The 20,862-nt window shown below is 39.0% G+C and overlaps 2 protein-coding genes across 2 annotated transcripts in view; one reads left to right on the forward strand and one right to left on the reverse strand.

The window, feature by feature from the left end:
- The window catches only part of TSGA10 (testis specific 10), a 126,021-nt gene extending 118,653 nt beyond the window's left edge, over positions 1-7,368 (reverse strand). The window contains exon 1 of the mRNA XM_080814887.1: positions 7,320-7,368. The gene's annotated coding sequence lies outside the window, so the exon portion shown is untranslated. The remainder of the gene's footprint in view (positions 1-7,319) is intronic.
- A 466-nt stretch (positions 7,369-7,834) lies between these two features.
- On the forward strand, positions 7,835-20,296 carry LOC308349635 (uncharacterized protein C2orf15; the record flags this gene model as incomplete). Its single annotated transcript, XM_080814419.1, has 3 exons — positions 7,835-7,940; positions 8,479-8,594; positions 19,951-20,296. The coding sequence occupies exon 3, from the start codon at positions 20,021-20,023 to the stop codon at positions 20,294-20,296; it is 276 nt and encodes a 91-aa protein (XP_080670545.1). The 5' UTR covers positions 7,835-7,940; positions 8,479-8,594; positions 19,951-20,020.
- Positions 20,297-20,862: the final 566 nt, after the last annotated feature.

A 20,862-nucleotide genomic window follows, 5' to 3' on the forward strand; every position in this document is an offset into this window, starting at 1 on the left:
GTGAAGTCCCTGTTTCTATAGATTGTCTCTGTAAATTTCTGGCCTACATTACTCTTCAGGTCTTTCTTCTTTTATAGAACTTCCCTTAATATTTCTTGCAGGGCTGGTTTGTGGTCACATATTCCTTCAGTTTCTGCCAGTCTTGGAAGTTCCTTGTCTTTCCATCTATTTCTGAATGACAGCGTTGCTGGGTAAAGTATCCTTGCCTGCATGTTCTTCTCATTTAGTACCCTGAATATGTCTTGCCAGTCCTTCCTGGCTTGCCAGGTCTCTGTGGATAGGTCTGATGTTATTCTGATATTCCTCCCTCTATACATAAGAAATCTCTTTCCCCTAGCCACTTGCAAGATTGTTTCCTTGGACCTAACATTTGTGACTTGTACTATTATATGTCAGGGTATCTGTCTGTTCTCTTTGATCTTAGGAGGGGTCCTCTCTGCCCCTTGGACATGAAAGCTTGTTTTCATCCCCAGATTAGGTAAATTCTCAGCTACAATTTGCTCAAATATATCTTCTACACCACTCTCTCTCCACCTCCCTCAGGGATCCCAATAATTCTGACACTGGAACATTTCCTGGCATCATTAATCTCTCTCGGTGTGATCTCTTGGGCTTTAATCTGTTTTTCCCAGGCCTCCTCAGTTTTCTTCTTTTCAATCTTCTTATCTTCCAACTCACTAATTCGTTCTCCTGCCTTGTTTACCCTGGCAGTCAGGGTATCCAATTTAGACTGCATTTCATTCATAGCATTTTTAAGTTCCACCTAATTAGATCTCATTTCTGCCCTTAGAGATTCCATATCATCACTTGTATTTTTCTCAAGCCTAGATATCGACTTCATAATTGTCACTCTGAAATCTATTTCTGACATCTTGCTTATATCCATATCCATTAGGTCTGTAGCAGAGGACATTGTCTCTGGTTCTTTTCTTTGTTGGGGGTTCCTCCTCTTAGTCATTCTGTTGGTGGGTGGTTGAGGGAATGTACAGAGTTCAAAGTATTAACCATGCCTCAAGCAAGATGCACCTGTTTTATAGGGACCTTTGGGTTGTCATCCTCTTGTTCTTCCAGCCTCTCTTCTTGGGGAGGGGCCTTCCAGGCTGTTACTCAGGCAACCCTGCTTGGGCAGAGTTGCCCTGTCCCCTGGGGAGGGAGTGGACTTAGTGAAAACCATTGGAGGGGGGCGCTTTTATTCTCTGGCAGCTTTCCTTGGTGGCTTTCCATGTCTCTTCCCAGAGTCAGAGCAGAAGTGACTGCATCTAAATCTGTCTCAGAACAAAGAAATTGCAGTCTGCTCTTCACTGAGCTCTCTATGCCACACTGTCTCCATTTCTGTCTGCACTGCTAAAAACTGCAGGCTCCCCAGTCGTGTGCCCCATAGCAACATTCCCAGTGGTAGAACCCAGGGCGAGGCATGTCTCTGCCCTTTGTGCTTCTAAAATTGAGAGCAGCCCCTGGTTCACTCATGTGCACCCACAGGTCCTAGATCCTATCTGGGGGCTGCACTGAAATCCTTTCACCTCCGCTACTGGTCTGTGAGTCTGTGCCAGGTCCCCAGTGTGGGATGCTTTTGCACTCTAGTGTTATATCACCTTCCTGGCATCAGCTTATGGTGGATCCCTCCCCCTTCTGTTTATCTTCTGATATCTGAGTGCAGAATCATGGCTCCCTGCTTCATACCTCAAGACCACTGGAGATTTTCTGTTTGTACAGATCCAGATATATATTCTTACATCTCAGGCTGATTTCATGGGTGTTCAGAATGGTTTGGTAGACAACCAGATAAATTCAGGGGACCAGTAGAATTAGGGTTCCCTACTCCTCTGCCATCTTTTCCCACAATCCCAATTATTAGATTCTTAAGAACAAGCAATGTCCTAGAGCTCTCCATACTCCTACAAACCTACATAGAATTCTTTGCATAAAAAGTATCAATAAAAATTTATATAGATTGATATTAGAGGAGTGTACAAAAGCAGATAAAGTTGAACTTTCCTTCTTCTCCTTAGTAAACTGAACAGTCAGTTAGAGATTCTATAAAATTACCTATCAAGTTACACTAGAAATTAAAAGTAGGAAGAGACCAAAAGTCTACCTGACAAGTGTGAGCAATTGAGTAGCAATATTAGAGTTGCTACTTGCTCTGCTTTGGAAGCAAATGAAAAGGGAGAGAAATCGGTATATCTGAAATGCCCATGTCTCTTCTGCCACGTTCCCCACCTCAGGCCACCTGAATATCTTCCACATTCCCACAATCTCTATCAAAATGGAACTTGTATTCCTGTACAGATTTCAGAGAATGCAAGTAAAAGTACTTTGGAAGCAGCAAATCATTATGACAAAAACCCAAGCTAGAAGCACATTCTCAATGAGGAAACAACATAGCATAGTAGTTAGGAACTTGTTCTTTAGCATCAGAGTGCTTATGTTCATAATGCTAGCTTTGCTGCTTCTTAGCTGCATGACCATGAGCAAGTTACTTCTCTGACCATGGCTTCATCTATAAAATAGGAATGATAATAGTACTTGCCTCTGAGATCTGTTGTGAGGATTAAATGAGTTACAGTAAAGCATTTTAGAACACTACCTGGCAAGAAGTGCTCTCTATATATTATTGGCCATCAAGTTCTACTTATCTTTTCACTAAAATCACTCTCAAGTACACTTCTTCTGAATCCACTGTCACTGTTTCAGTTTATAGTTTCATATTTTAACACTCATACTTATTCACTTGTCAAACAAATTTATAAATAGTGAGAATAAGAATGAACCAATATTAGATTCTATGGATAGAAAGATGGGAAACAGGGGTGCCTGGGTGGCTCAATCGGTTAAGCATCCACCTCTTGATTTCGGCTCAGGTCATGATCTCAGGGTTTTGTGATTGAGCCCCATGTCAGGCTCTGTGCTGGGCATGGAGTCCGCTTGAGATCCTCTCTCCCTCTTCCTCTACCCTTTCCCCTCTTTCTCTTTCTCTCTCTCTCTTCCTCTTAAAAAAAAAAAAAAAGAAAAAGAAAAAAGAAAGAAAAGAAAAGAAAAAGAAACATGGAAAACAAATAAAAACCTACAATCTCAACACTCAACGGGCCTAGGGAAGTCCAGAAAAATAAATTTAAAAATTACAGTACAACAGGATTAGTGCCATATCAGAGGAATGCACATGAATGCTAAGGGAATATAGAGAAAAAGACTACAAAAAAAGTAGTTTTGACTTCAACTCCCCCCAAAAAAGACTTAGGATATATTTTCCATATTCCCCAAAACTATGAATATACTCCTACTGGAGCACTTAACACATTGTATTGTGTCTACTGAATATCCAGAGCCACCACAACTTTAACACATCTAAAACAGACCTCTTAAGTTGCCCACTTGCACTTCTGCTCTCAACCCTGCTTCTACTATGTTCCTTCCCAGTCTTTCCCATGTGAAATGTTCCATCATTTGTGCAGTGCCCAAGAGATTGTCTTTGTCTCCTCTTTATCTAACCCCCCAAAATGAACCCTGTTAGATTGACCTCAAATATTTTCCAAATCCATCCACTTCTCAACATGCTTATTACCACCTCCATATTCCTCTCCTACAAGACTGCTGGTACAGTTCCCTAAGTGGTCTTCATACTTATACTATTGCTCGCTACAACTTTTTTTCCAAATCAAAATCAAAACTATCACTTTAAAATCATGAGATCCTGCTCAAAATACTCCAATGCCTTCCCACTGCAATTAGAATAAAAATCGAAACTTTTAAAGGTCCTACATAATTTGGCCCTTGCTTTCAGTTCCCTAAGTAGATCTAGTACTCTCTTTTTCACCCATCAGCTTCATTGGTTTTCTTTCTGTTCCTCCACTGTGCCAATTTCATTCCACTTCAAGGAATGAAGTGGAATCTTGCTTTCTCTCTCTCTCTCTCTCTCTCTCTCTCTCTCCCAGCCCTGTGCATGACCAGCTCCTTCTCTTTCTGTTCCTCCACTGTGCCAATTTCATTCCACTTCAAGGAATGAAGTGGAATCTTGCTTTCTCTCTCTCTCTCTCTCTCTCCCAGCCCTGTGCATGACCAGCTCCTTCTCTGGCTCAAATGTCAGCAGGTCTTCCTTGATCTCTTCCCTAAAGTGACCTCTTCCCTAAAGTAACCTCTTTCCTAGATACTCTCTCATCAGGTTATTTGCACTTAACACTATTTGAAATTACATTATTTATTTTTCACTTGTTTATGGTCTGTCTCCCCACTCCTAGAAGGTAAACTCCAAGAGATCTAGGCTTCTGTCTGGTCACTCTTGTATCTCTAATACCTACAGAAGTGCCCAACACAAAGTTGGTGGCCAACAGAACATTTTCAAAATAACAAAATTTTGATGATCCAAAGAAGTTTCAATGGTACAGAAGGAGTAGAAGCACATTCAAAGAGGACTAATAAATGAGTAATGAACAAAAGGAAATAGAAAATGTAGACTTCTTTTAGGAAGCATGATTGTGAGACAAGAAGTAGAGCGAAAGGTAGAAGACGACCCTGTTGTTGAAGGGTTATTTACAAAGGAGAAAAACTTATTTCTTAATTCTCTTTATATCAAGGACCCCCTTCAGAATTAAACAAAAGCCCAAGTCCTCTCCTCAGTAAAATAAAAACACATACAAAACTTTACATACAATTTCAGGGGGTTGAAGAACTCCCTAAAGTTCTTGTGCTCTAGGTTAAGTCCTACAGTATAAACACACAGAAGATTCCTAAGACAAGGGTTAATGTTAACTAATGGGAAAAGTCACTGAGCCAATTAAAGGCAGATGCACTGTCCTTGGAGACAAGAAAGAGGAAAGCAAGGTCAGGTGAAGATTTAGATAAGAAGGGGTAGAAATCTGAAGAGAGTCCTGTCTGATAGAATTTTCATTTTTCATGAAATAGGAGGTAAGATCATGCACTAAAAAGAAAAAAATACCAACCAATCCTGAGCAAAATATCACACATATAACACACACTCAACAAAAGTCACCAGATATTTTGGTAGAATAATTAAAAATACTACAGTATTTTATATGGGATTCTGAAATCTGGGTCCACAAAAAGTCAACTTGTTTTCTTTTTATAAAAAAAGTTTACACTGACAGATCCTTTAAAGTAGGAAGGAATACCATCAAAGAAAGATGTAGAATATCACACAGTTTCATGAATAATTTTGAGATAGGCTTTTGTATTATAAAAATAAGCGAATAAAGGTTTTGGGAACTCACTTCAAACAAAACAATAATGACACAATGCTTAACCTTTCTTATGAAAAAGAAATAATCTCTCCAGTTATCCATTCAAATTCAAGCTCTTTAGTTACCTTCAATGCAGAGTATTCTGTAAAAAAATAACTTGTCTTTTTAAAGGAGCATAAAACAATGGCCCCAGGAGAAGTATCATTTATCAAGACCTCTAAGAAACATAGGGGGTTAAGGAGTTGTTTTCAAGAGGCTTTCCTGAACTAAAAAATATTAATAATAAACTGATGTTAATCCCCTAAGACAAATACAACTACCCTACTAACTAAGTCAATTCAAAAGATTATAATGGAGTACATGTATGAGAAAGTCCACAGCAGTGGTTCATATTTACCAAAACTGTAAAAACCTTAATAGTAGAGTAAGTAAACACTAAACAAACTATAAGCAACAAGCATAAATCTCAAAAACATAACGTTGACTAAAGAAGCAAACTAGAATGGAATACTTAACTACAATTCCGTTTATATGAAGTTCAAAAACAAGCCAAACTAGAATGTGCGTGTTCGCATACAAAGATGGCGAAACTCTAAGGAACAGCAAGGAAGTGGTTATCATAGAAATCAGGATGGTGGCTACATCTGGGCAGAAGAGGGAGCATGTGATGAGAAAAGAGAATGAATAATAACACCTGCTCTGTCTCCATATATGGAATACTCTAAAAGTAAATTACCCTAAAACTGATCTAAGCAACTAAAAAAGAAGACAGAAAAGGAGCCAACAAAATCTCTACATCTGATTATATGCTGGACTACAAACAGTGATTTCCAGACAATAAACAAAATAAGATATATTTTGCAAGCTGCCATTAAATAATGCCAAAGTTTGTTTACAATAAATATTTCATTAATATATCTTCCTAGTTATTTCTCACTAATTAAAATGGAATGGTTCAGCTCCTTGAGCAATTAAGATACAAACAAGAATCCTGAAGGCAGTTTTATCCTGAAGGCAGATTTGAATGTGCCACTTTCCATTTGTTTATAACTAACCTAGTTTCCTCTAGCTATAAACCAATATTATTGCATTTATTTCTATACAGGTTTTTTTTTTTTAAGTGTACTTTAAATGCTGAAAACCAGTAGAGGAAATTTAAAACAACGAATATCCTGCGATATAAGGTCCTGGAATGTTAGAAGGAAAACATCGGGGCTGTGTCATCTGTGCAAACCGTTCTTGAAGCCCTGATCCTTGCCTTTAAAACAAACAATAACAATGTATTCTTATGCATATTTAAGCATCAAGTCCATAATCGCCGCTGTTACTCTACTTTAGTCTCAAATATTTTTTCAAACAAAACCCAGCTTATCCTGCCTTTCCTGTGTACAATTTCTACTGAAATTTTATGAAATATTCATGCAAATGCCTATGTAATCTCGGCCCTTCACCTCCCAAAGTCTATAACGAGGCTTAGAAGTGAGAGGCTGGGAGTCAGGAAGGGCAGGTTGAACTACCAAATCTTTGACTTCCAAATTCCTCACTTCCACTCCAAGGTTTCTAAACAGAACAGTCCCCGCAACAACCAAGCGGAGAGCTGCGGCAGGAAGCGAAGCGGTCACCATAGGAACTGGGCTCAACCCCTAAGCGCCCAAGAAACGACAACAGCCGCAAAGGTTGCTCCTGGAGGGCTTCCCTGGACCGCAGCTCAGCAGCTACCGGTCCCTCACAGCCGTCAAGCAGTGAATCCCCACTTCAGAGATCACCCTCAGCCCCTAATCCCCGTCATACCCTCCCTGTTGCAGGGCCTTCTGGTCCAGGAGCTGCTTTACCCCAACCTGGCGCATCCCTGCTGCCTCTACCTGGAGCTGCGAGTCCCTCCCCGGGTTTCTCCGCCCGTCATCCTCCCCGGAGCTCATGTCGACGACTGGCAAGTCCTGGCCTGTGCCAGGGATCCAGGTCCCTCCCCGTCTCCATCCTCCGACCTTTTCCCCTCCCCTCCCACCCCCAATCAACCTGGCCCCACCCCGCTGAAGGCAGAGGAAGGCGGGACCCGGAGGGAAGGAGGCGGGGGCGGTTAGCGTCGGTCGGCGCCACCGTCGGCCCCGCCCTCACGCTCTGTACCTGAGGGGAGCTCGCCCTCCACCTCCCCGGCGCCTTCGCTCCGCTTCCGTCCCGCGCGCCCCCAGTTCCTGTGCGCACGCGTACCTGGCTCGACCTTCCTGCTCGCGGGGACTAGAAGCCGTGCGTGCACACCCACGCACGTAGCGACGCGTACGTCCACCTTCCCGCCGTACAGGGTGCGTAGTAGAGGCCTCTTCCTGGTCCATCCGCGCCGCGCAGGCGTAGGCCCACGCTGAGCTTAGCCGTCCCACACGAGCGTCCCGTCTCCTAGTAACCAGCCGCTTCCCCCTTCTTCACCACTTAATTCTTACTCCCTGCTAGCGGCGGCCGCACCTGAATAGAACACGCATGCGCAGGGTTGTATCTCCGCCAGCGTCCCTCCCTTGGCTCTAGAACACCTGCTGCTTCGCTATTGCAGCTTTGTAGCATTTTTTTTTTTCCTAGGGATATATTACCGTTTTGGAACCGCTTTCAGTGAACTCGTTACTCCCCAGAGCTGCTTTTGGGCAGTGGGAGGTTGTTGAGCTTTCCTGCCGTGGCAAGGGGCCGGTTTTCGGGGAATCTCTTAGGTCGGGTTCTGCTGCTGCATCCTGTCGGAAGGGAGAAGTTCTTTCTGTTCGGGTAAGGCAGCCAGCGAACCCACGACCCGGTCAGCCCTGCACGATTCAGTCATGGTTGAATCAGGAAGTGGCAGAACTTCATTGCTATGCAAAAAGGCGCAGATTCCTGACTGGTATTCCTTCTCCACATGCCAGTTCTTCTCCAAGACCCCTTTCCCGAAAAACTAGCGATGATAAACAAAAGAGGAAAGGGTATACTCTCTCACTTGCTATTTAATATTGTATTGATTGTTTGCCTGTTTAATACCGTTTACATTTGTCTGCTCCTGAGTAGGAGCCTTCAGTCTTGGAACACTCCTTTAATTTAACCAGATGTAATATTTTTGGCCATCCAACTATGTTAAAATTAACCGCATTACCTAAAAGTGGAGAAATTAGCTTTTTAGTGAAAAAGAATGAGGACTGCATTACTCTGCTAAATTTTGGGAGCCCGGCTTGAAAAGAAATACTGTTTTTAACATTTCTTAATATGAAATAAACTGTCTTAACCCAAGGGCTTCCGAATTCTAATGGCTTTATCTGCTTGTCTTTTCTGACAGATGAAATAGGTAACTAGATTTTTATAGCTGTTCTCTGATGATCTTGATAAAATTTGCACCTCTGTATTTCAAATAATTTCACATTTGAAGAGACTAAAAATTCCTGTTTTTGCCAGGTGAGTACTCCTCCCCTCCCCCATAATATATTGGCAGTCATAAACACCTTTGAACAAATTTCTTCGTAGAAGTACATTTACTTATAAGGGCCATATGTTTTCCCCATCTCTGCTCTTTCGTCATTACTTGTGCCATTACATCTCCTAGTTTGTAGCATTTATTTCAGCTATCATATACTTTGTAAGTATAGCTAGACACTAAAATTTACCTTGAGTGTCCTTGTTCTTTTAAACAAAGAAGTCATAGATTTCAAGAGGTACATATAATTATGCCTAACTGATAAAATAAGTTACAAAAAAACATGAACTGGAGCACGTGACTTGCTCAGTTGGTAGAGCATGTGACTCTTGCTTTTGGGGTGATGAGTTCAAGCCCCATGTTTGGTGTAGAACTTATTTAAAATTTTTTTAATTAAAATTTTTTTTTTAGATTTTAAAATTAGGGGTGCCTGCGTGGTTCAGTTGGTTGAGTGTCTGCGTTTGGCTCAGGTCATGATCCCAGGATCCTAGGCCAGTGCAGGGAGCCTGCTTCTCCCTCCCCCTCTGACTTTTACCCTATTCATCCTCTCACCCTCTCTCACTGTCTCTCGAATAAATAAAATAAATAAAATCTTTTAAAAAGTACTTTCCTACCTCCCATATTAGTACTTCTCTAAGGGAAAAAATAAGAAAAGCTTAAGCATGTATGTGCACTACCTAGATGTTATTGAAGATTCTTTGGAAAGACTATACGGAAAAGGACATTTTAAGGCCAAACCAGGGCATGAAGATTTTCCTTTCTTTTCTTATTAAGGACAGTTAACTTTGTCCCCTAACCCAAGACAGTGAATATTTTCTTCCCTCTCTAGAAGTCCAAAGAGTGGTTAGTGCTCCATCCTGCCTCAACTAATCCTTTTATATACCTGTGCTCTCCAGCTGTTACAGACACTCCTGTGTAATTCTAAGGCCTCTGTTTTCTGTTCCCTTAGTCTCCCCCCATCATTTCACAGTCTTCACTATGAAAGCCTCTATTTTGGGGTGCCTGGGTGGCTCAGTCCGTTAAGCTTCTGCCTTCGGCTCAGGTCATGATCCCCATCAGGCCACCTGTGTCAGGCTCCCTGCTCAGCAGAGAGCCTGCTTTTCCTTCTGCCCCCCACCCAACTTGTGTGCTCTCTCTCTCAAATAAAATCTTTTAAAAAAGAAAGAAAGAAAACCTCTATTTTGGTTTTTTTTTTCCCTGTACCTCCTTGGTTCTCTAAGAAAAAAACTGGGGACTCTAGTTGAACATATGTTGAGTTGCTTAATGTTGTTCCACAGCGAACTGGTGCTCTGTTCATTTTAATATATCTTTTGATATATCTTCAAGTTCACTCTTCTTTCCTTTGGCAGTGTTAACCCCATCCACAGTATTCTTTATGTCAGAATTGTTTTTTTCATCTCTGGAAGTTTAATTATTTTTAATATCTTCCATTTCTATCCTCATCATGATCATGTTTTCCTCTACCTTCTTGAAAATAGGAAGTATATTTAAAATAGCTGTTAAAGTCTTTATGTACTAATTCTATCACCTGTGTAATTTCTGGGTTTGTTTCTATTACCTAATTTTTTTTTCCTCCTGTTTATGGGTCACATTTTTCTGCTTATTTTCATGCCTGGTTAATTTTTTGACTGCCAGACATTGCATATTTTACATTGTTGGGTGCTGGAAGTTTTTATTTTTATTTTTCTTTAAATATACTTGGGCTTTGTTCTGAGATGTAGTAATGTTACTTGGAAACAGTTGTAATCCTTTAGAGCTAAACTTTTGAAAATAGTAACCACTAGCTACATGTGGCATTTTGAATTTTTATTAATAAAAGTAGATAAAACTTAAATTTTTAAAAACTTAGATAAATTATTAATATTAGATAAGGTTATATATTAAATATTTATAATACAAATAAGGTTATATAATATTAAATATTAAACAAAATTAGATAAAACTTAAAATTTCATTTGTATTATGTACATTTCAACTTCCAATGCCACATGGGGCTAGTGGCTAGTATAGTGGACAATAGATAGAGAATATTTAAATCATTGAGTTAAGTTCTGTTGGAGAGTGATGCTTTAGAAACTTTTTTTTTTTTTAAGATTTTATTTATTTATTTGACAAGGACACAGCGAGAGGGGGAACACAGACAGGGGGAGTGGGAGAAGGAGAAGCAGGCTTCCTGCTGAGCAGATGCAGGGCTTGATTCCAGGACCCTGGGATCATGACCTGAGCCGAAGGCAGATATTTAACGACTCAGCCACCTAGACGCCCCTAGAAGCTTGCTTTTAAGCTTGGTTGGGTCCAAATACTCTTTAGGGCTAATCTGAGTCCTTTCTGAGGACTCTGATCAATGCCTGGTATGTTAGGAGTTCTTTACATTCAGGCTGGTGGGAACTCCATTCTTGGCCCTGTGGAAGCTGTACAGACTATTCGGCCTTCTCCTTTTTGGTGGTTCTTTCTCAGGCCTCATTAGTTTCCTTACACATGTGTTTCCTAATTAGTATTCAGCCAAAGAATTGTGGGGAATCCTCTGCACATCTCTGGAGCTCTTCCTCTCACTGCCCCTCCTTCCACAAGTTCTAGTCACCTTGGCTTCTATAGACTCTGAACTTCTGTCTTTTCAACTCATTGAAGTAACCGGGCACACTTTGGGTTCCCCCTCCTTGTGCAGAAGACTGAAATTTTCAGGCAGTAAGCACTTACAGGGCTCACCTCATTTATTTCCTTTCTGTCAGGGATTATTCTCCTGCACTGCCTTTTATACATTATCTAAAAACCATGTGCTTTGTCTGTTCTATAACAGTGGTTTGAAATTTAAAAATTGCTTCGGACTGAGGAAACTGTAAGCGTATGAGCCCTAAAGCAGAAGAGGGGTTGGCACAGCATATACTTAGGAACAGCAATGAGGTCAGGGGGCAGAATAAGTGCGACAGATAGGAGTCTGAGAGAACAAAGTGTTAGCTGGCATATCAGTCTCCTATTGCTGCTGTGACAATTTACCACAAACTTGGTGGCTTTAAACAGCACAAATATATTATCTTAAGTTCTGGAGGTTAGGAGTCCAAAATGGATCTCACTAGAGTAAAATCAAGATATCAGCTAGGCTGTACTCCTGGGAGTTCTCCAGGAGTATCCATTTTCTTATCTTTCCAGTTTCTGCAGAATGCCTGCTTTGTTCAGCTCATGGTATCCTTTTATCTTCAAAGCCAGCAATAGCCAGTCAGGTCCTTCCCACATTGCATCATTCTAGCAGTGACATTCCCACCTCTCTTTCACTTATGCAGACCTGTGATCACCACTGATGGGTCCAGGATAATCTTGCCACCTCAAGGTTGGTTGACTGGGAACCTTAATTCAATCTGCAACCTTAATTTCCGCTTGCCCTGTGACATATTCACAGGTTCTGGGAATTAGTATGTGGACATCTTTGGGGACCATTATTCTGCCTAAACAGCTGGAGACTCAATACGTAGACAATTTGGCTTTCACTTTGACATAGAAGGTACCTAGAGCAGAGTGGTGAGCAGAGGATTGATGAGATCTGGTTCATGATTTAAAAGACTCATTCCAGATACAGTCTGAAGAACATACAGTGGGAAAGAATAGAAACAGAAACAAGATTCATTGAAGGATTGGATGTGGAATGTTAATAGGAGCTAGAAATTACTCCACCAGCAATGCACAGGTTTTCCCATCATCCTGTATTCTCCTTGAATCTCCATGTTATTCACCTTTCTAGTATGCCATTCTGATGGTAGTAAACTTGCATTTCTCTGATTCCTAGTAAGTTTGAACATCTCTTCATGTACTCATTATCTATTTGGGATCCTCCAATCTGTGAATTATATCTTTATACCCTTTGCCCATTTTTCTATTGGATTTCATTTTTTCTTGTTGGTTTGTAGTTATTCTCATATTCTAGCTGTAAATCCCTTGTCTGCTTTATATAGCACATCTTCCAGTCTCCATCATTTTAACTTTTTTTATACTTTATTGAATTGAAGTTCTTAATTATGAGTAGTCAGGTCCATCTGTTTTCTTCCTTATTCTTTAAGCCCTTCAGTTTTTATTCAACAAATCCTTCTCCACCCAAGGTGACAAACATATTGTCTTACACTTTAAAATTTTCATTTATAGGGGTGCCTGGGTGGCTCAGAGGTTAAAGCCTCTGCCTTCGGCTCAGGTCATGATCCCAGGGTCCTGGAATCGAGCCCCACGTCGGGCTCTCTGCTCAGCGGGGAGCCTGCTTCCTCCTCTCTCTCTCTCTGCCTGCCTCTCTGCCTACTTCTGAACTCTGCCTGTCAAATAAATAAATAAGATCTTAAAAAAAAAAAAAAAAAAAAAAATTTTCATTTATAGTTCTATGATACCACATGTAGGTCTTTACTGTATTTGGAGTCTACTTTTGTTTATATATAAAATAGGGATCCTGCTTTATTTTCATTCCCATGATGAGTCGGTATTCACAGTATTATTCTACTAACTTGGTCTGTTCTATCCCCCTTTGTTGTATGGTGCCACTTTAACCATACGTGAAGTTTTGGCACATAACTAGGTCCAGGTTAGAACTCTGTCATGTTCTGTTGGTCCTTTATTTGTTCCTTCATCTGTACTAAACTGTACACTTTTTTTCACTTTCACTTTGTAGCATATCTTAATGATAAGGCAAGTCTCCTGTTGTGTATGTCCAAATTTATTTAGTTTAGAACTTTATTCTTCCTTATGCATTTAAGATTTTTTTCTTGAATGGCAACGTGAATGTCAGGCCAAAGAGGCCCAAAATACACTTGTTCTCCCTTCACATCCACAAGATTCCAGACAAGTTAAGGTGAGACTCAAAGGGCCAAATCTACCTTATTGCTTTTGGTCCCTCCTCAATCCCTCTATTAAACTGAAATTTAATGTGCTAATTGAGAATTCTGTATGTTACCATTATTTTACCATTGTTGATTTCAAATGCAGTATGTTGTTGTTTTACAGAGTTTTGTTACTATTGTTGACTCTTCAACAATGCAGGGGTTGGAGACACCAACCCCCTGCCCATGCAGTAAAAAATCTGCATGTATCTATCAAGCCCCCAAAACTGAACTAATAGCCTACTGCTGACTGGAAGCCTTACCAATAATATAAAAATTTAACACGTATTTTGTGTGTCATATGTATTATATACTGTATTCTTATGATAAGTAAGCTACAGAGAAGAAAAGGTTATTAAGAAAATCTAAGAGGAAATACATTTACATTACTATGCCGTATTTATTGAAAAAATTTGCATGTAAGTGGATACATGTGGTTCAAACGTGTGTTGTTCAAGCATCAATTGTATATTATTTTTAGCTTTTTTCAACTTTGTATTTTGAAGAAGTTTTAAGCATACAGAAACTTAACAAGAATAATACACTGAACAATTTTTTATCCTTTCCTACCAAACTGAACAACTGTTAACATTTAACACATTTATTTTCTCTTCATATCTATCTATTGCTAGGTAATTTGAAAGCAAGTTGCAGATATCATCCTTTACCCCTATTTCAGCACTTATGTCCTAAGAACAAGAACATTCAGTAATATAACCACAGTACAGTTACCAGATTCAAGGTATTTCACATTAATGCAATATTATTATTTAATAAACTATCCATATTCAAATTTTCCAATTGTCCAAGAAATGGCCCTTACAATACATTTCTCCCCCACCTCCCCAAATAAGGATCATTCACTGCATTTGGAAATCATGTCTCTTTAGTCTTCTTTAATCTGGAACAATTCTTCAGTTTCTCTTTGTCTTTTATACATTGACATTTTTGAGTAGAGGCTGTTTTATAGAATATCTCAATTTGGGTTTATCTGATTGTTTCCTCATAATTAGATTCAAGTTATACATTTTTAAGAGAAGGACTTCCATTTTCAGTAACCAAAGAGGGCAGACCAAAGAATAGAAGAAATTCAATTTTATTAATTCGAAGATAATATTAGATATATATTTGATGAGAAAAAAATTCACCTTCAGTTTCCAACTCTAAGAAATAGGTATACCTACATTTTAGAATATCATCAGAGAGATCTCTCCATCTTTCAAAGCCCAACTCCGACCTTTGGTCCCCTCCTTTCAGAACCTTTCCAAGTCCTCCCTCCATGTTGCACACTCATATCTCTTGACATCATATCTTGACTCATATCTCTTGACTCATATCTCTTGGGTATCTGTACTAAAAGGTACTGTATCTTTATTGGACTTTTCTTTTTTTTTTGTATATTTTATGTAAAATATACATACAATTTACCATCTTAACCATTTTTAAGTGTACAGTTCAGTGTATTAAGAACATTCAGCATGATGTTAAATCCTTTTATGGGTGGTTTCCTCTTTCCCCCTGTCCCTCCCACCTGCCTTCCAGCTATCCTTGATCATTTCCCCCTCTGAAGAGGTAACCCTAACTGCTATTAGGGAAGAAAGGTGATGACTAATTGTAGCTACTTCCTTCTGGTCAGGGGCATTGGATGGGGCAGCAGTCAGGGTTCCTCTCATCTCAGTCTATCAAGGGGTCCCCTGTAGATGTCTGGTTTGACCTCTATGTGATGCTCCATCTGAACCACCATTTGGAGTTTGATGACCTTTATTCTGGAAGATATAAAGCCGGTTAGGGCACTTAGGAGACAAAGCCCAAAGCACAATGCAAGACCGAGTACAGCTAGGGGTCCAGTGAGAGATAGGGGATGTTTTAGTGAACTCCCCCACACACTCTGAGGAGAGGGCAGGAAAAAGGTATCCCATAAGGACTATGATTTTGATGGGATAAAGGGAAAGTGACATTTAAGAAGATTATCTGTGACTTGTAGCTTCAAGTCTAGTTTGAGGTCCTTTCTGGGTTCATAGAGGGATTTCAGTTCCTTATTGTTAGGCCCCACTGGGGACCAGGGTTTGACTGAAACAGTGGACACAGGCTTCAAATTTAGGCACTTAGATTGCTATTGGAGTGGCTAAATCACTGTATGTAGGCCTTCCCAGACAGGCTCTAACAAGCAGTTGGTAAATATCCCACTTGCTATTGAGCGGGTCCCCAGGCCTGGGTTAGAACAACCAAGGCCATTCCCTTTAAAGCTGGGGCATGGAATAAGGTCTTCTTGAGATTTTAAAAAGTTTTTTCTGACTCTGGATCCCACATTAATAGATGGGTACCAGCTGTCTAGGTGTCCAGTTTTATAGTTTTAAATCTTACATTTAGGTCTTTGATACATTTTGAATTAATTTTTGCATATAGTGTTGGGTAAATATCAATTTCTTTCTTTCTCTCTTTCTTTCTTTTTTGCACATGAATATCCAGTTTCCCCAGCACCTTTTGTTGAAAATATTTTCCTTTACTTCATCAAATTATCTAAGCACCTTTGTCAAAAATCATTTGACCACGTATCTGAGGGTTTATTTCTGGGCTCTCTATTCTGTTACAGTGGTCTGTATGTCTGCTTTTAGGCCAGTGTGAGTCCTCCAGCTTTTCTTCTTTTTCAAGGTTATTTTGATTATTCGCAATTCCAAATGAATTTTTGGATGGATTTTTCTATTTCTGCAAAAAGTGTCACTGGGATGTTGATAGGGATTGCACTGAATGTGTAGATCACTTTGAGTAATATAGACATCTTGCAATATTAGGTCTTCTAATCCATGAACATGGGATATGTTTTATTTATGTCTTCTTTAATTTCTTTCAATGGTGTTTTAGTTTTCATCATACAAGTCTTTTACCTTGGTTAATTCCTAAGTATTTTTTTTTGTTCTATTTACACTATTGTAGATGGATTTATTTTCTTAATTTCCTTTGCAGATTATGCATTGTTAGTGCATAGAAATGCAACTTAAAAAATTTTTATTCAAATTCAATTTCGTTAACATATAGTATGTTATTAGTTTCAATGCTAGAATGTAGCGATTCATCAGTTCCATATAACACCCAGTGCTTATTTTTAATGCCCATCACTTGATTACCACATCCCCCCCACCTCCCCTCTAGCCAACCTCAGTTTCTTTTCTATAGTTAAGAGTCTCTTATGCTTTGCCTCCCTGTTTTTATATTGTTTTATTTTTCCTTCCCTTCCCCTATGTTCGTCTGTTTTGTTTCTTAAATTCCACATATGAGTGAAATCATATGGTATCTGTCTTTCTCTGACTGACTTATTTCACTTGGCATAATACCCTCTAGTTCTGTCCACATTGTTGCAAATCACAAGATTTCATTTTTGATAGCTAAGTAATATTCCATTACATATATACACACCACATATTCTTTATCCATTCATCTGTTGATGGACATCTTGGCTTTTTGCATATTTTGGCTATTGTGGATATTGCTGCTATGAACATTGGGGTACAGGTGCCCTTTTGAATAACTATGTTTTTATCCTTTGGATAAATACCTAGTAGTGCAGTTGCTAGGTCATAGGGTAGCTCTATTTTTAACTTTTTGAGGAACCTCTGTACTGTTTTCCAGAGTGGCTGCATGAGTTTTCATTTCCACCAACAGTGTAAGACGGTTCCCCTTTATTTGTATCCTTCCCAACATCTGTTGTTTCCTGAGTTGTTCATTTTAGCCATTCTGACAGGTATGAGGTGTTATCTCATTGTGATTTTGGTTGTATTTCCCTGATGTTGAGTGATGTTGAGCATTTTTTTCATGTGTCTGTTGGCCATTTGTATGTCTTCTTTGGAGAAATGTCTGTTCATGTCTTCTGCCCATTTCTTGACAGGATTTTTTTGGGTTTTGCGTGTTGAGTATGATAAGTTCTTTATAGATTTTGGATACTAGCCCTTTATCTGATATGCCATTTGTGAATATCTTCTCCCATCCTGTAGGTTGCCTTTTAGTTTTGTTGATTGATTCCTTTGCTGTGCAGAAGCTTTTTATCCTGATGAAGCCCCAGTAATTCATTGTTGCTTTTGTTTCCCTTGCCTCTGGAGAGGTGTCTAGCAAGAAGTTGCTGTGGCTGAGGTAAAAGAGGTTGCTGGCTCTGTTCTCCTCTAGGATTTTGATGGATTCCTGTCTCACCTTGAGGTCTTTCATCCATTTTGAATTTATTTTTGTGTGTGGTGTAAGAAAGTGGTCCAATCTCATTCTGCGTGTGGCTGTCCAATTTTCCCAACACCATTTGTTGAAGAGTCTGTCATTTTTCCATTGGATATTCTTTACTGCTTTGTAGAAAATTACTTGACTGTAGAGTTGAGGGTCCATTTCTGGGTTCTCTATTCTGTTCCATTCATCTATTTGTCTGTTTTTGTGCCAGTATCAACTGCCTTGGTGATTAGAGCTTTGTAATACAGCTTAAAGTCCAGAATTGTGATGCCTCCAGCTTTGGTTTCTATTTTCTTTTCTTTCTTCTCTTTCTTTCCCTCCCTCCCTCCCTTCCTCATCCACCCCCCCCCCCTTCTTTCAGATTTATTTATTTACTAGAGAGAGAGAGAGAATGCAGAGGGGAGAGAAAGAATCCTCCACAAGTGTGGAGCCTGACACAGGGCTTGATCCCAGGACCCTGAGATCATGACCTGAGCTGAAATCAAGAGTCAGATAATTAATTGAGCCACAAAGGCACCCCGGTTTTCTTTTTTCAACATTACTTTGGCTATTCGGGGTCTTTTCTAGTTCCATACAAATTTTAGTATGGTTTATTCCAGCTCTGTGAGAAATGCTAGTGGTATTTTGATAGTAATTGCATTAAATGTGTAGATTGCTTTGGGTAGCGTAGACATTTTAACAATATTTGTTCTCTCAGTCCATGAGCATGGAATGTTTTTCCGTTGCTTTGTGTCTTCCTCAATATCTTTCATGAGTATTCTATAGTTTTCAGAGTATAGATATTTTAACTCTTTGGTTAGGTTTATTCTGAGGTATCTTATGATTTTTGGTGCAATTGTGAATGGGATCAATTACTTGATTTCTCTTTCTGTCGCTTTATTGTTAGGGTATAGAAATGCAACAGATTTCTGTGCATTGATTTTATATCCTATCACTTCTCTGGCTTTTGGCTAAGATCAAGTGTGATTTTATATCCTATGACTTTGCTGAATTCCTGTATCAGTTCTAGCAATTTTTTGGTGGAGTCCTTTGGGTTTTTCAAATAGAGTATCATGTTATCTTTGAAGAGTGAATGTTTGACATCTTTGCCAATTTGGATGCCTTTTATTTCTTTTTGTCATCTGATTGCTGAAGCTAGGACTTCCAGTACTATATTGAACACCAGTGGTAAGAGTGGATATCCCTGTCCTGTTCCTGACCTTAGGGGAAAAGTTCCCCATTGAGAATGATATTCACTGTGGGTTTTCATATGGCTTTTATGACATTGAGGTATGTTCCCTCTATCCCTACATGGTGGAGAGTTTTTATCAAGAAAAGATGCTGTATTTTGTCAAATGCTTTTTCTGCATCTACTGAGAGGACCACACAGTTCTTATCCTTTCTTATCCACACAGTTCTTATCCTTTCTTATCCTTTATTAATGTGGTGTATCACATTGATTGATTTTGCAGATCTTGAACCAACCCTGCAGCCCAAGAATAAATCCCACTTGGTCATGGTAAATAATCCTTTTAATGTACTGTTGGATCTTATTAGCTAGTATCTTGGTAAGAATTTTTATATCCACATTCATCAGGGATATTGGTCTGTAATTCTTTTTAGTGGGGTCTTTGTCTGGTTTAGGGATCAAGGTAATGTTGGCCTCATAGAAAGAGTTTGAAAGTTTTCCTTCCATTTCTATTTTTTGAAACAGCTTCAGAAGAATAGGTATTAATTCTTCCTTAAATGTTTGGTAGAATGACTCTGGGAAGCCAACTAGCTCAAGACTCCTGTTTGTTGGGAGATCTTTGATTACTAATTCAATTCTTTGCTTATTATGGGTCTGTTCAGGTTTTCTATTTCTTCCTGTTGTAGTTTGGTAGTTCATATGTTTCTAGGAATTTATCCATTTCTTCCAGGTTGCCTAATTTATTGGTATATAATTGCTCATACTATTCTCTTATAATTGTTTGTATTTCTTCAGTAATTATTTCTTTAATCCATTAATAATTTGTTAAAAGTTTTTGATAGCAAAAATGATATAATGGACTAAGTAGAGAAGTTCTTTTATTTTCTGAAAGGTGACAAAGCATAAAACCTGATAAATTCCTTTTTAAAAAGACTTTCGGAGAATCTATAGAACCTGCAAACCCTCCCACAAAGAAAATGTGAACACAGAGATGGAAGGCGATTTTACCTTATATTTTTGGCATCACCATCATGATGTTTCATGAAAACAAGCATTGCCATGAGGTTAGTTGAAATTCCCACTGTATTCACTTGTTGTTATTTCTTTTCCAAGCAATCAAGTTGAAGAAACGTTTCCACTATTTAAAGAGGCATCTGCAAACTGTATTTATTCAACCATCCCCATGGGATTTTCCCTTAGTAAATCTGCTACTCAGGTATCTGCTATGCACATGGATTCAAAAGTGGATGATCATTTGATGCAAGGAACTGAGAAAAGCAAGATGGAACCAGTGATTCAATTATTTCAAAACACCAAGAAAATCAGATTAGAAGACACAAACCAAGAAAACTTTGCAAGAAGTAAAGAGATTGGCTCAGGATCTCTTTCAGAGAAAACCTCAGGTTCTGTGGTATATGTTAAAGAAAGTGATGGAATAGAAATGACAGATGTGGAATGAAGTTATTTGTACATACTACCAAAGAAACCAGAATTTTCTTTTGACTAAGAGTGCATGTTGAATGAGAACTTAACCTTACTAGGAAAACCTAATGAAGGAAGACAATTGCTTATTTTTCACTATTCACGAATCACATTAGGCTGCACTTTTTTGATACATATTTTAAAAAGTTAATGTTTTAGGGGAAAAAAAACTTTCCAAAACTCAAGGCAAAATTCTCTGGTATTACATTCTATCCTTGTCAAAAATCACAATGTTTTGAATAACAGTATTTAAATGGTACCAAAATATTTTAATTATAATGTATTTCTTTAACAAGTGATCAAAAAACAGTACCCAAACAATTTGACATCTGTATTTCACACTACGTGTGGTGTACCAATTTTGTAAGAGTTCTAGTTTGTGATTTTGCTTTACATTATCTTCCTGCATTTTTGCATTTCTGTTCTATAAGTGATCACTTCAGGTAAACTCTGCAAAAGACCAATAAATTACATACCTTGTGAAGCATTTCACATTTTAAATCAATCATCCTTTTAAAACTGTTTGCCTCCACATTGAATTCA

This window comes from Martes martes (assembly GCF_963455335.1).
Source record: "Martes martes genome assembly, chromosome: 9".
NCBI classification, from domain to species: Eukaryota; Metazoa; Chordata; class Mammalia; order Carnivora; family Mustelidae; genus Martes; species Martes martes.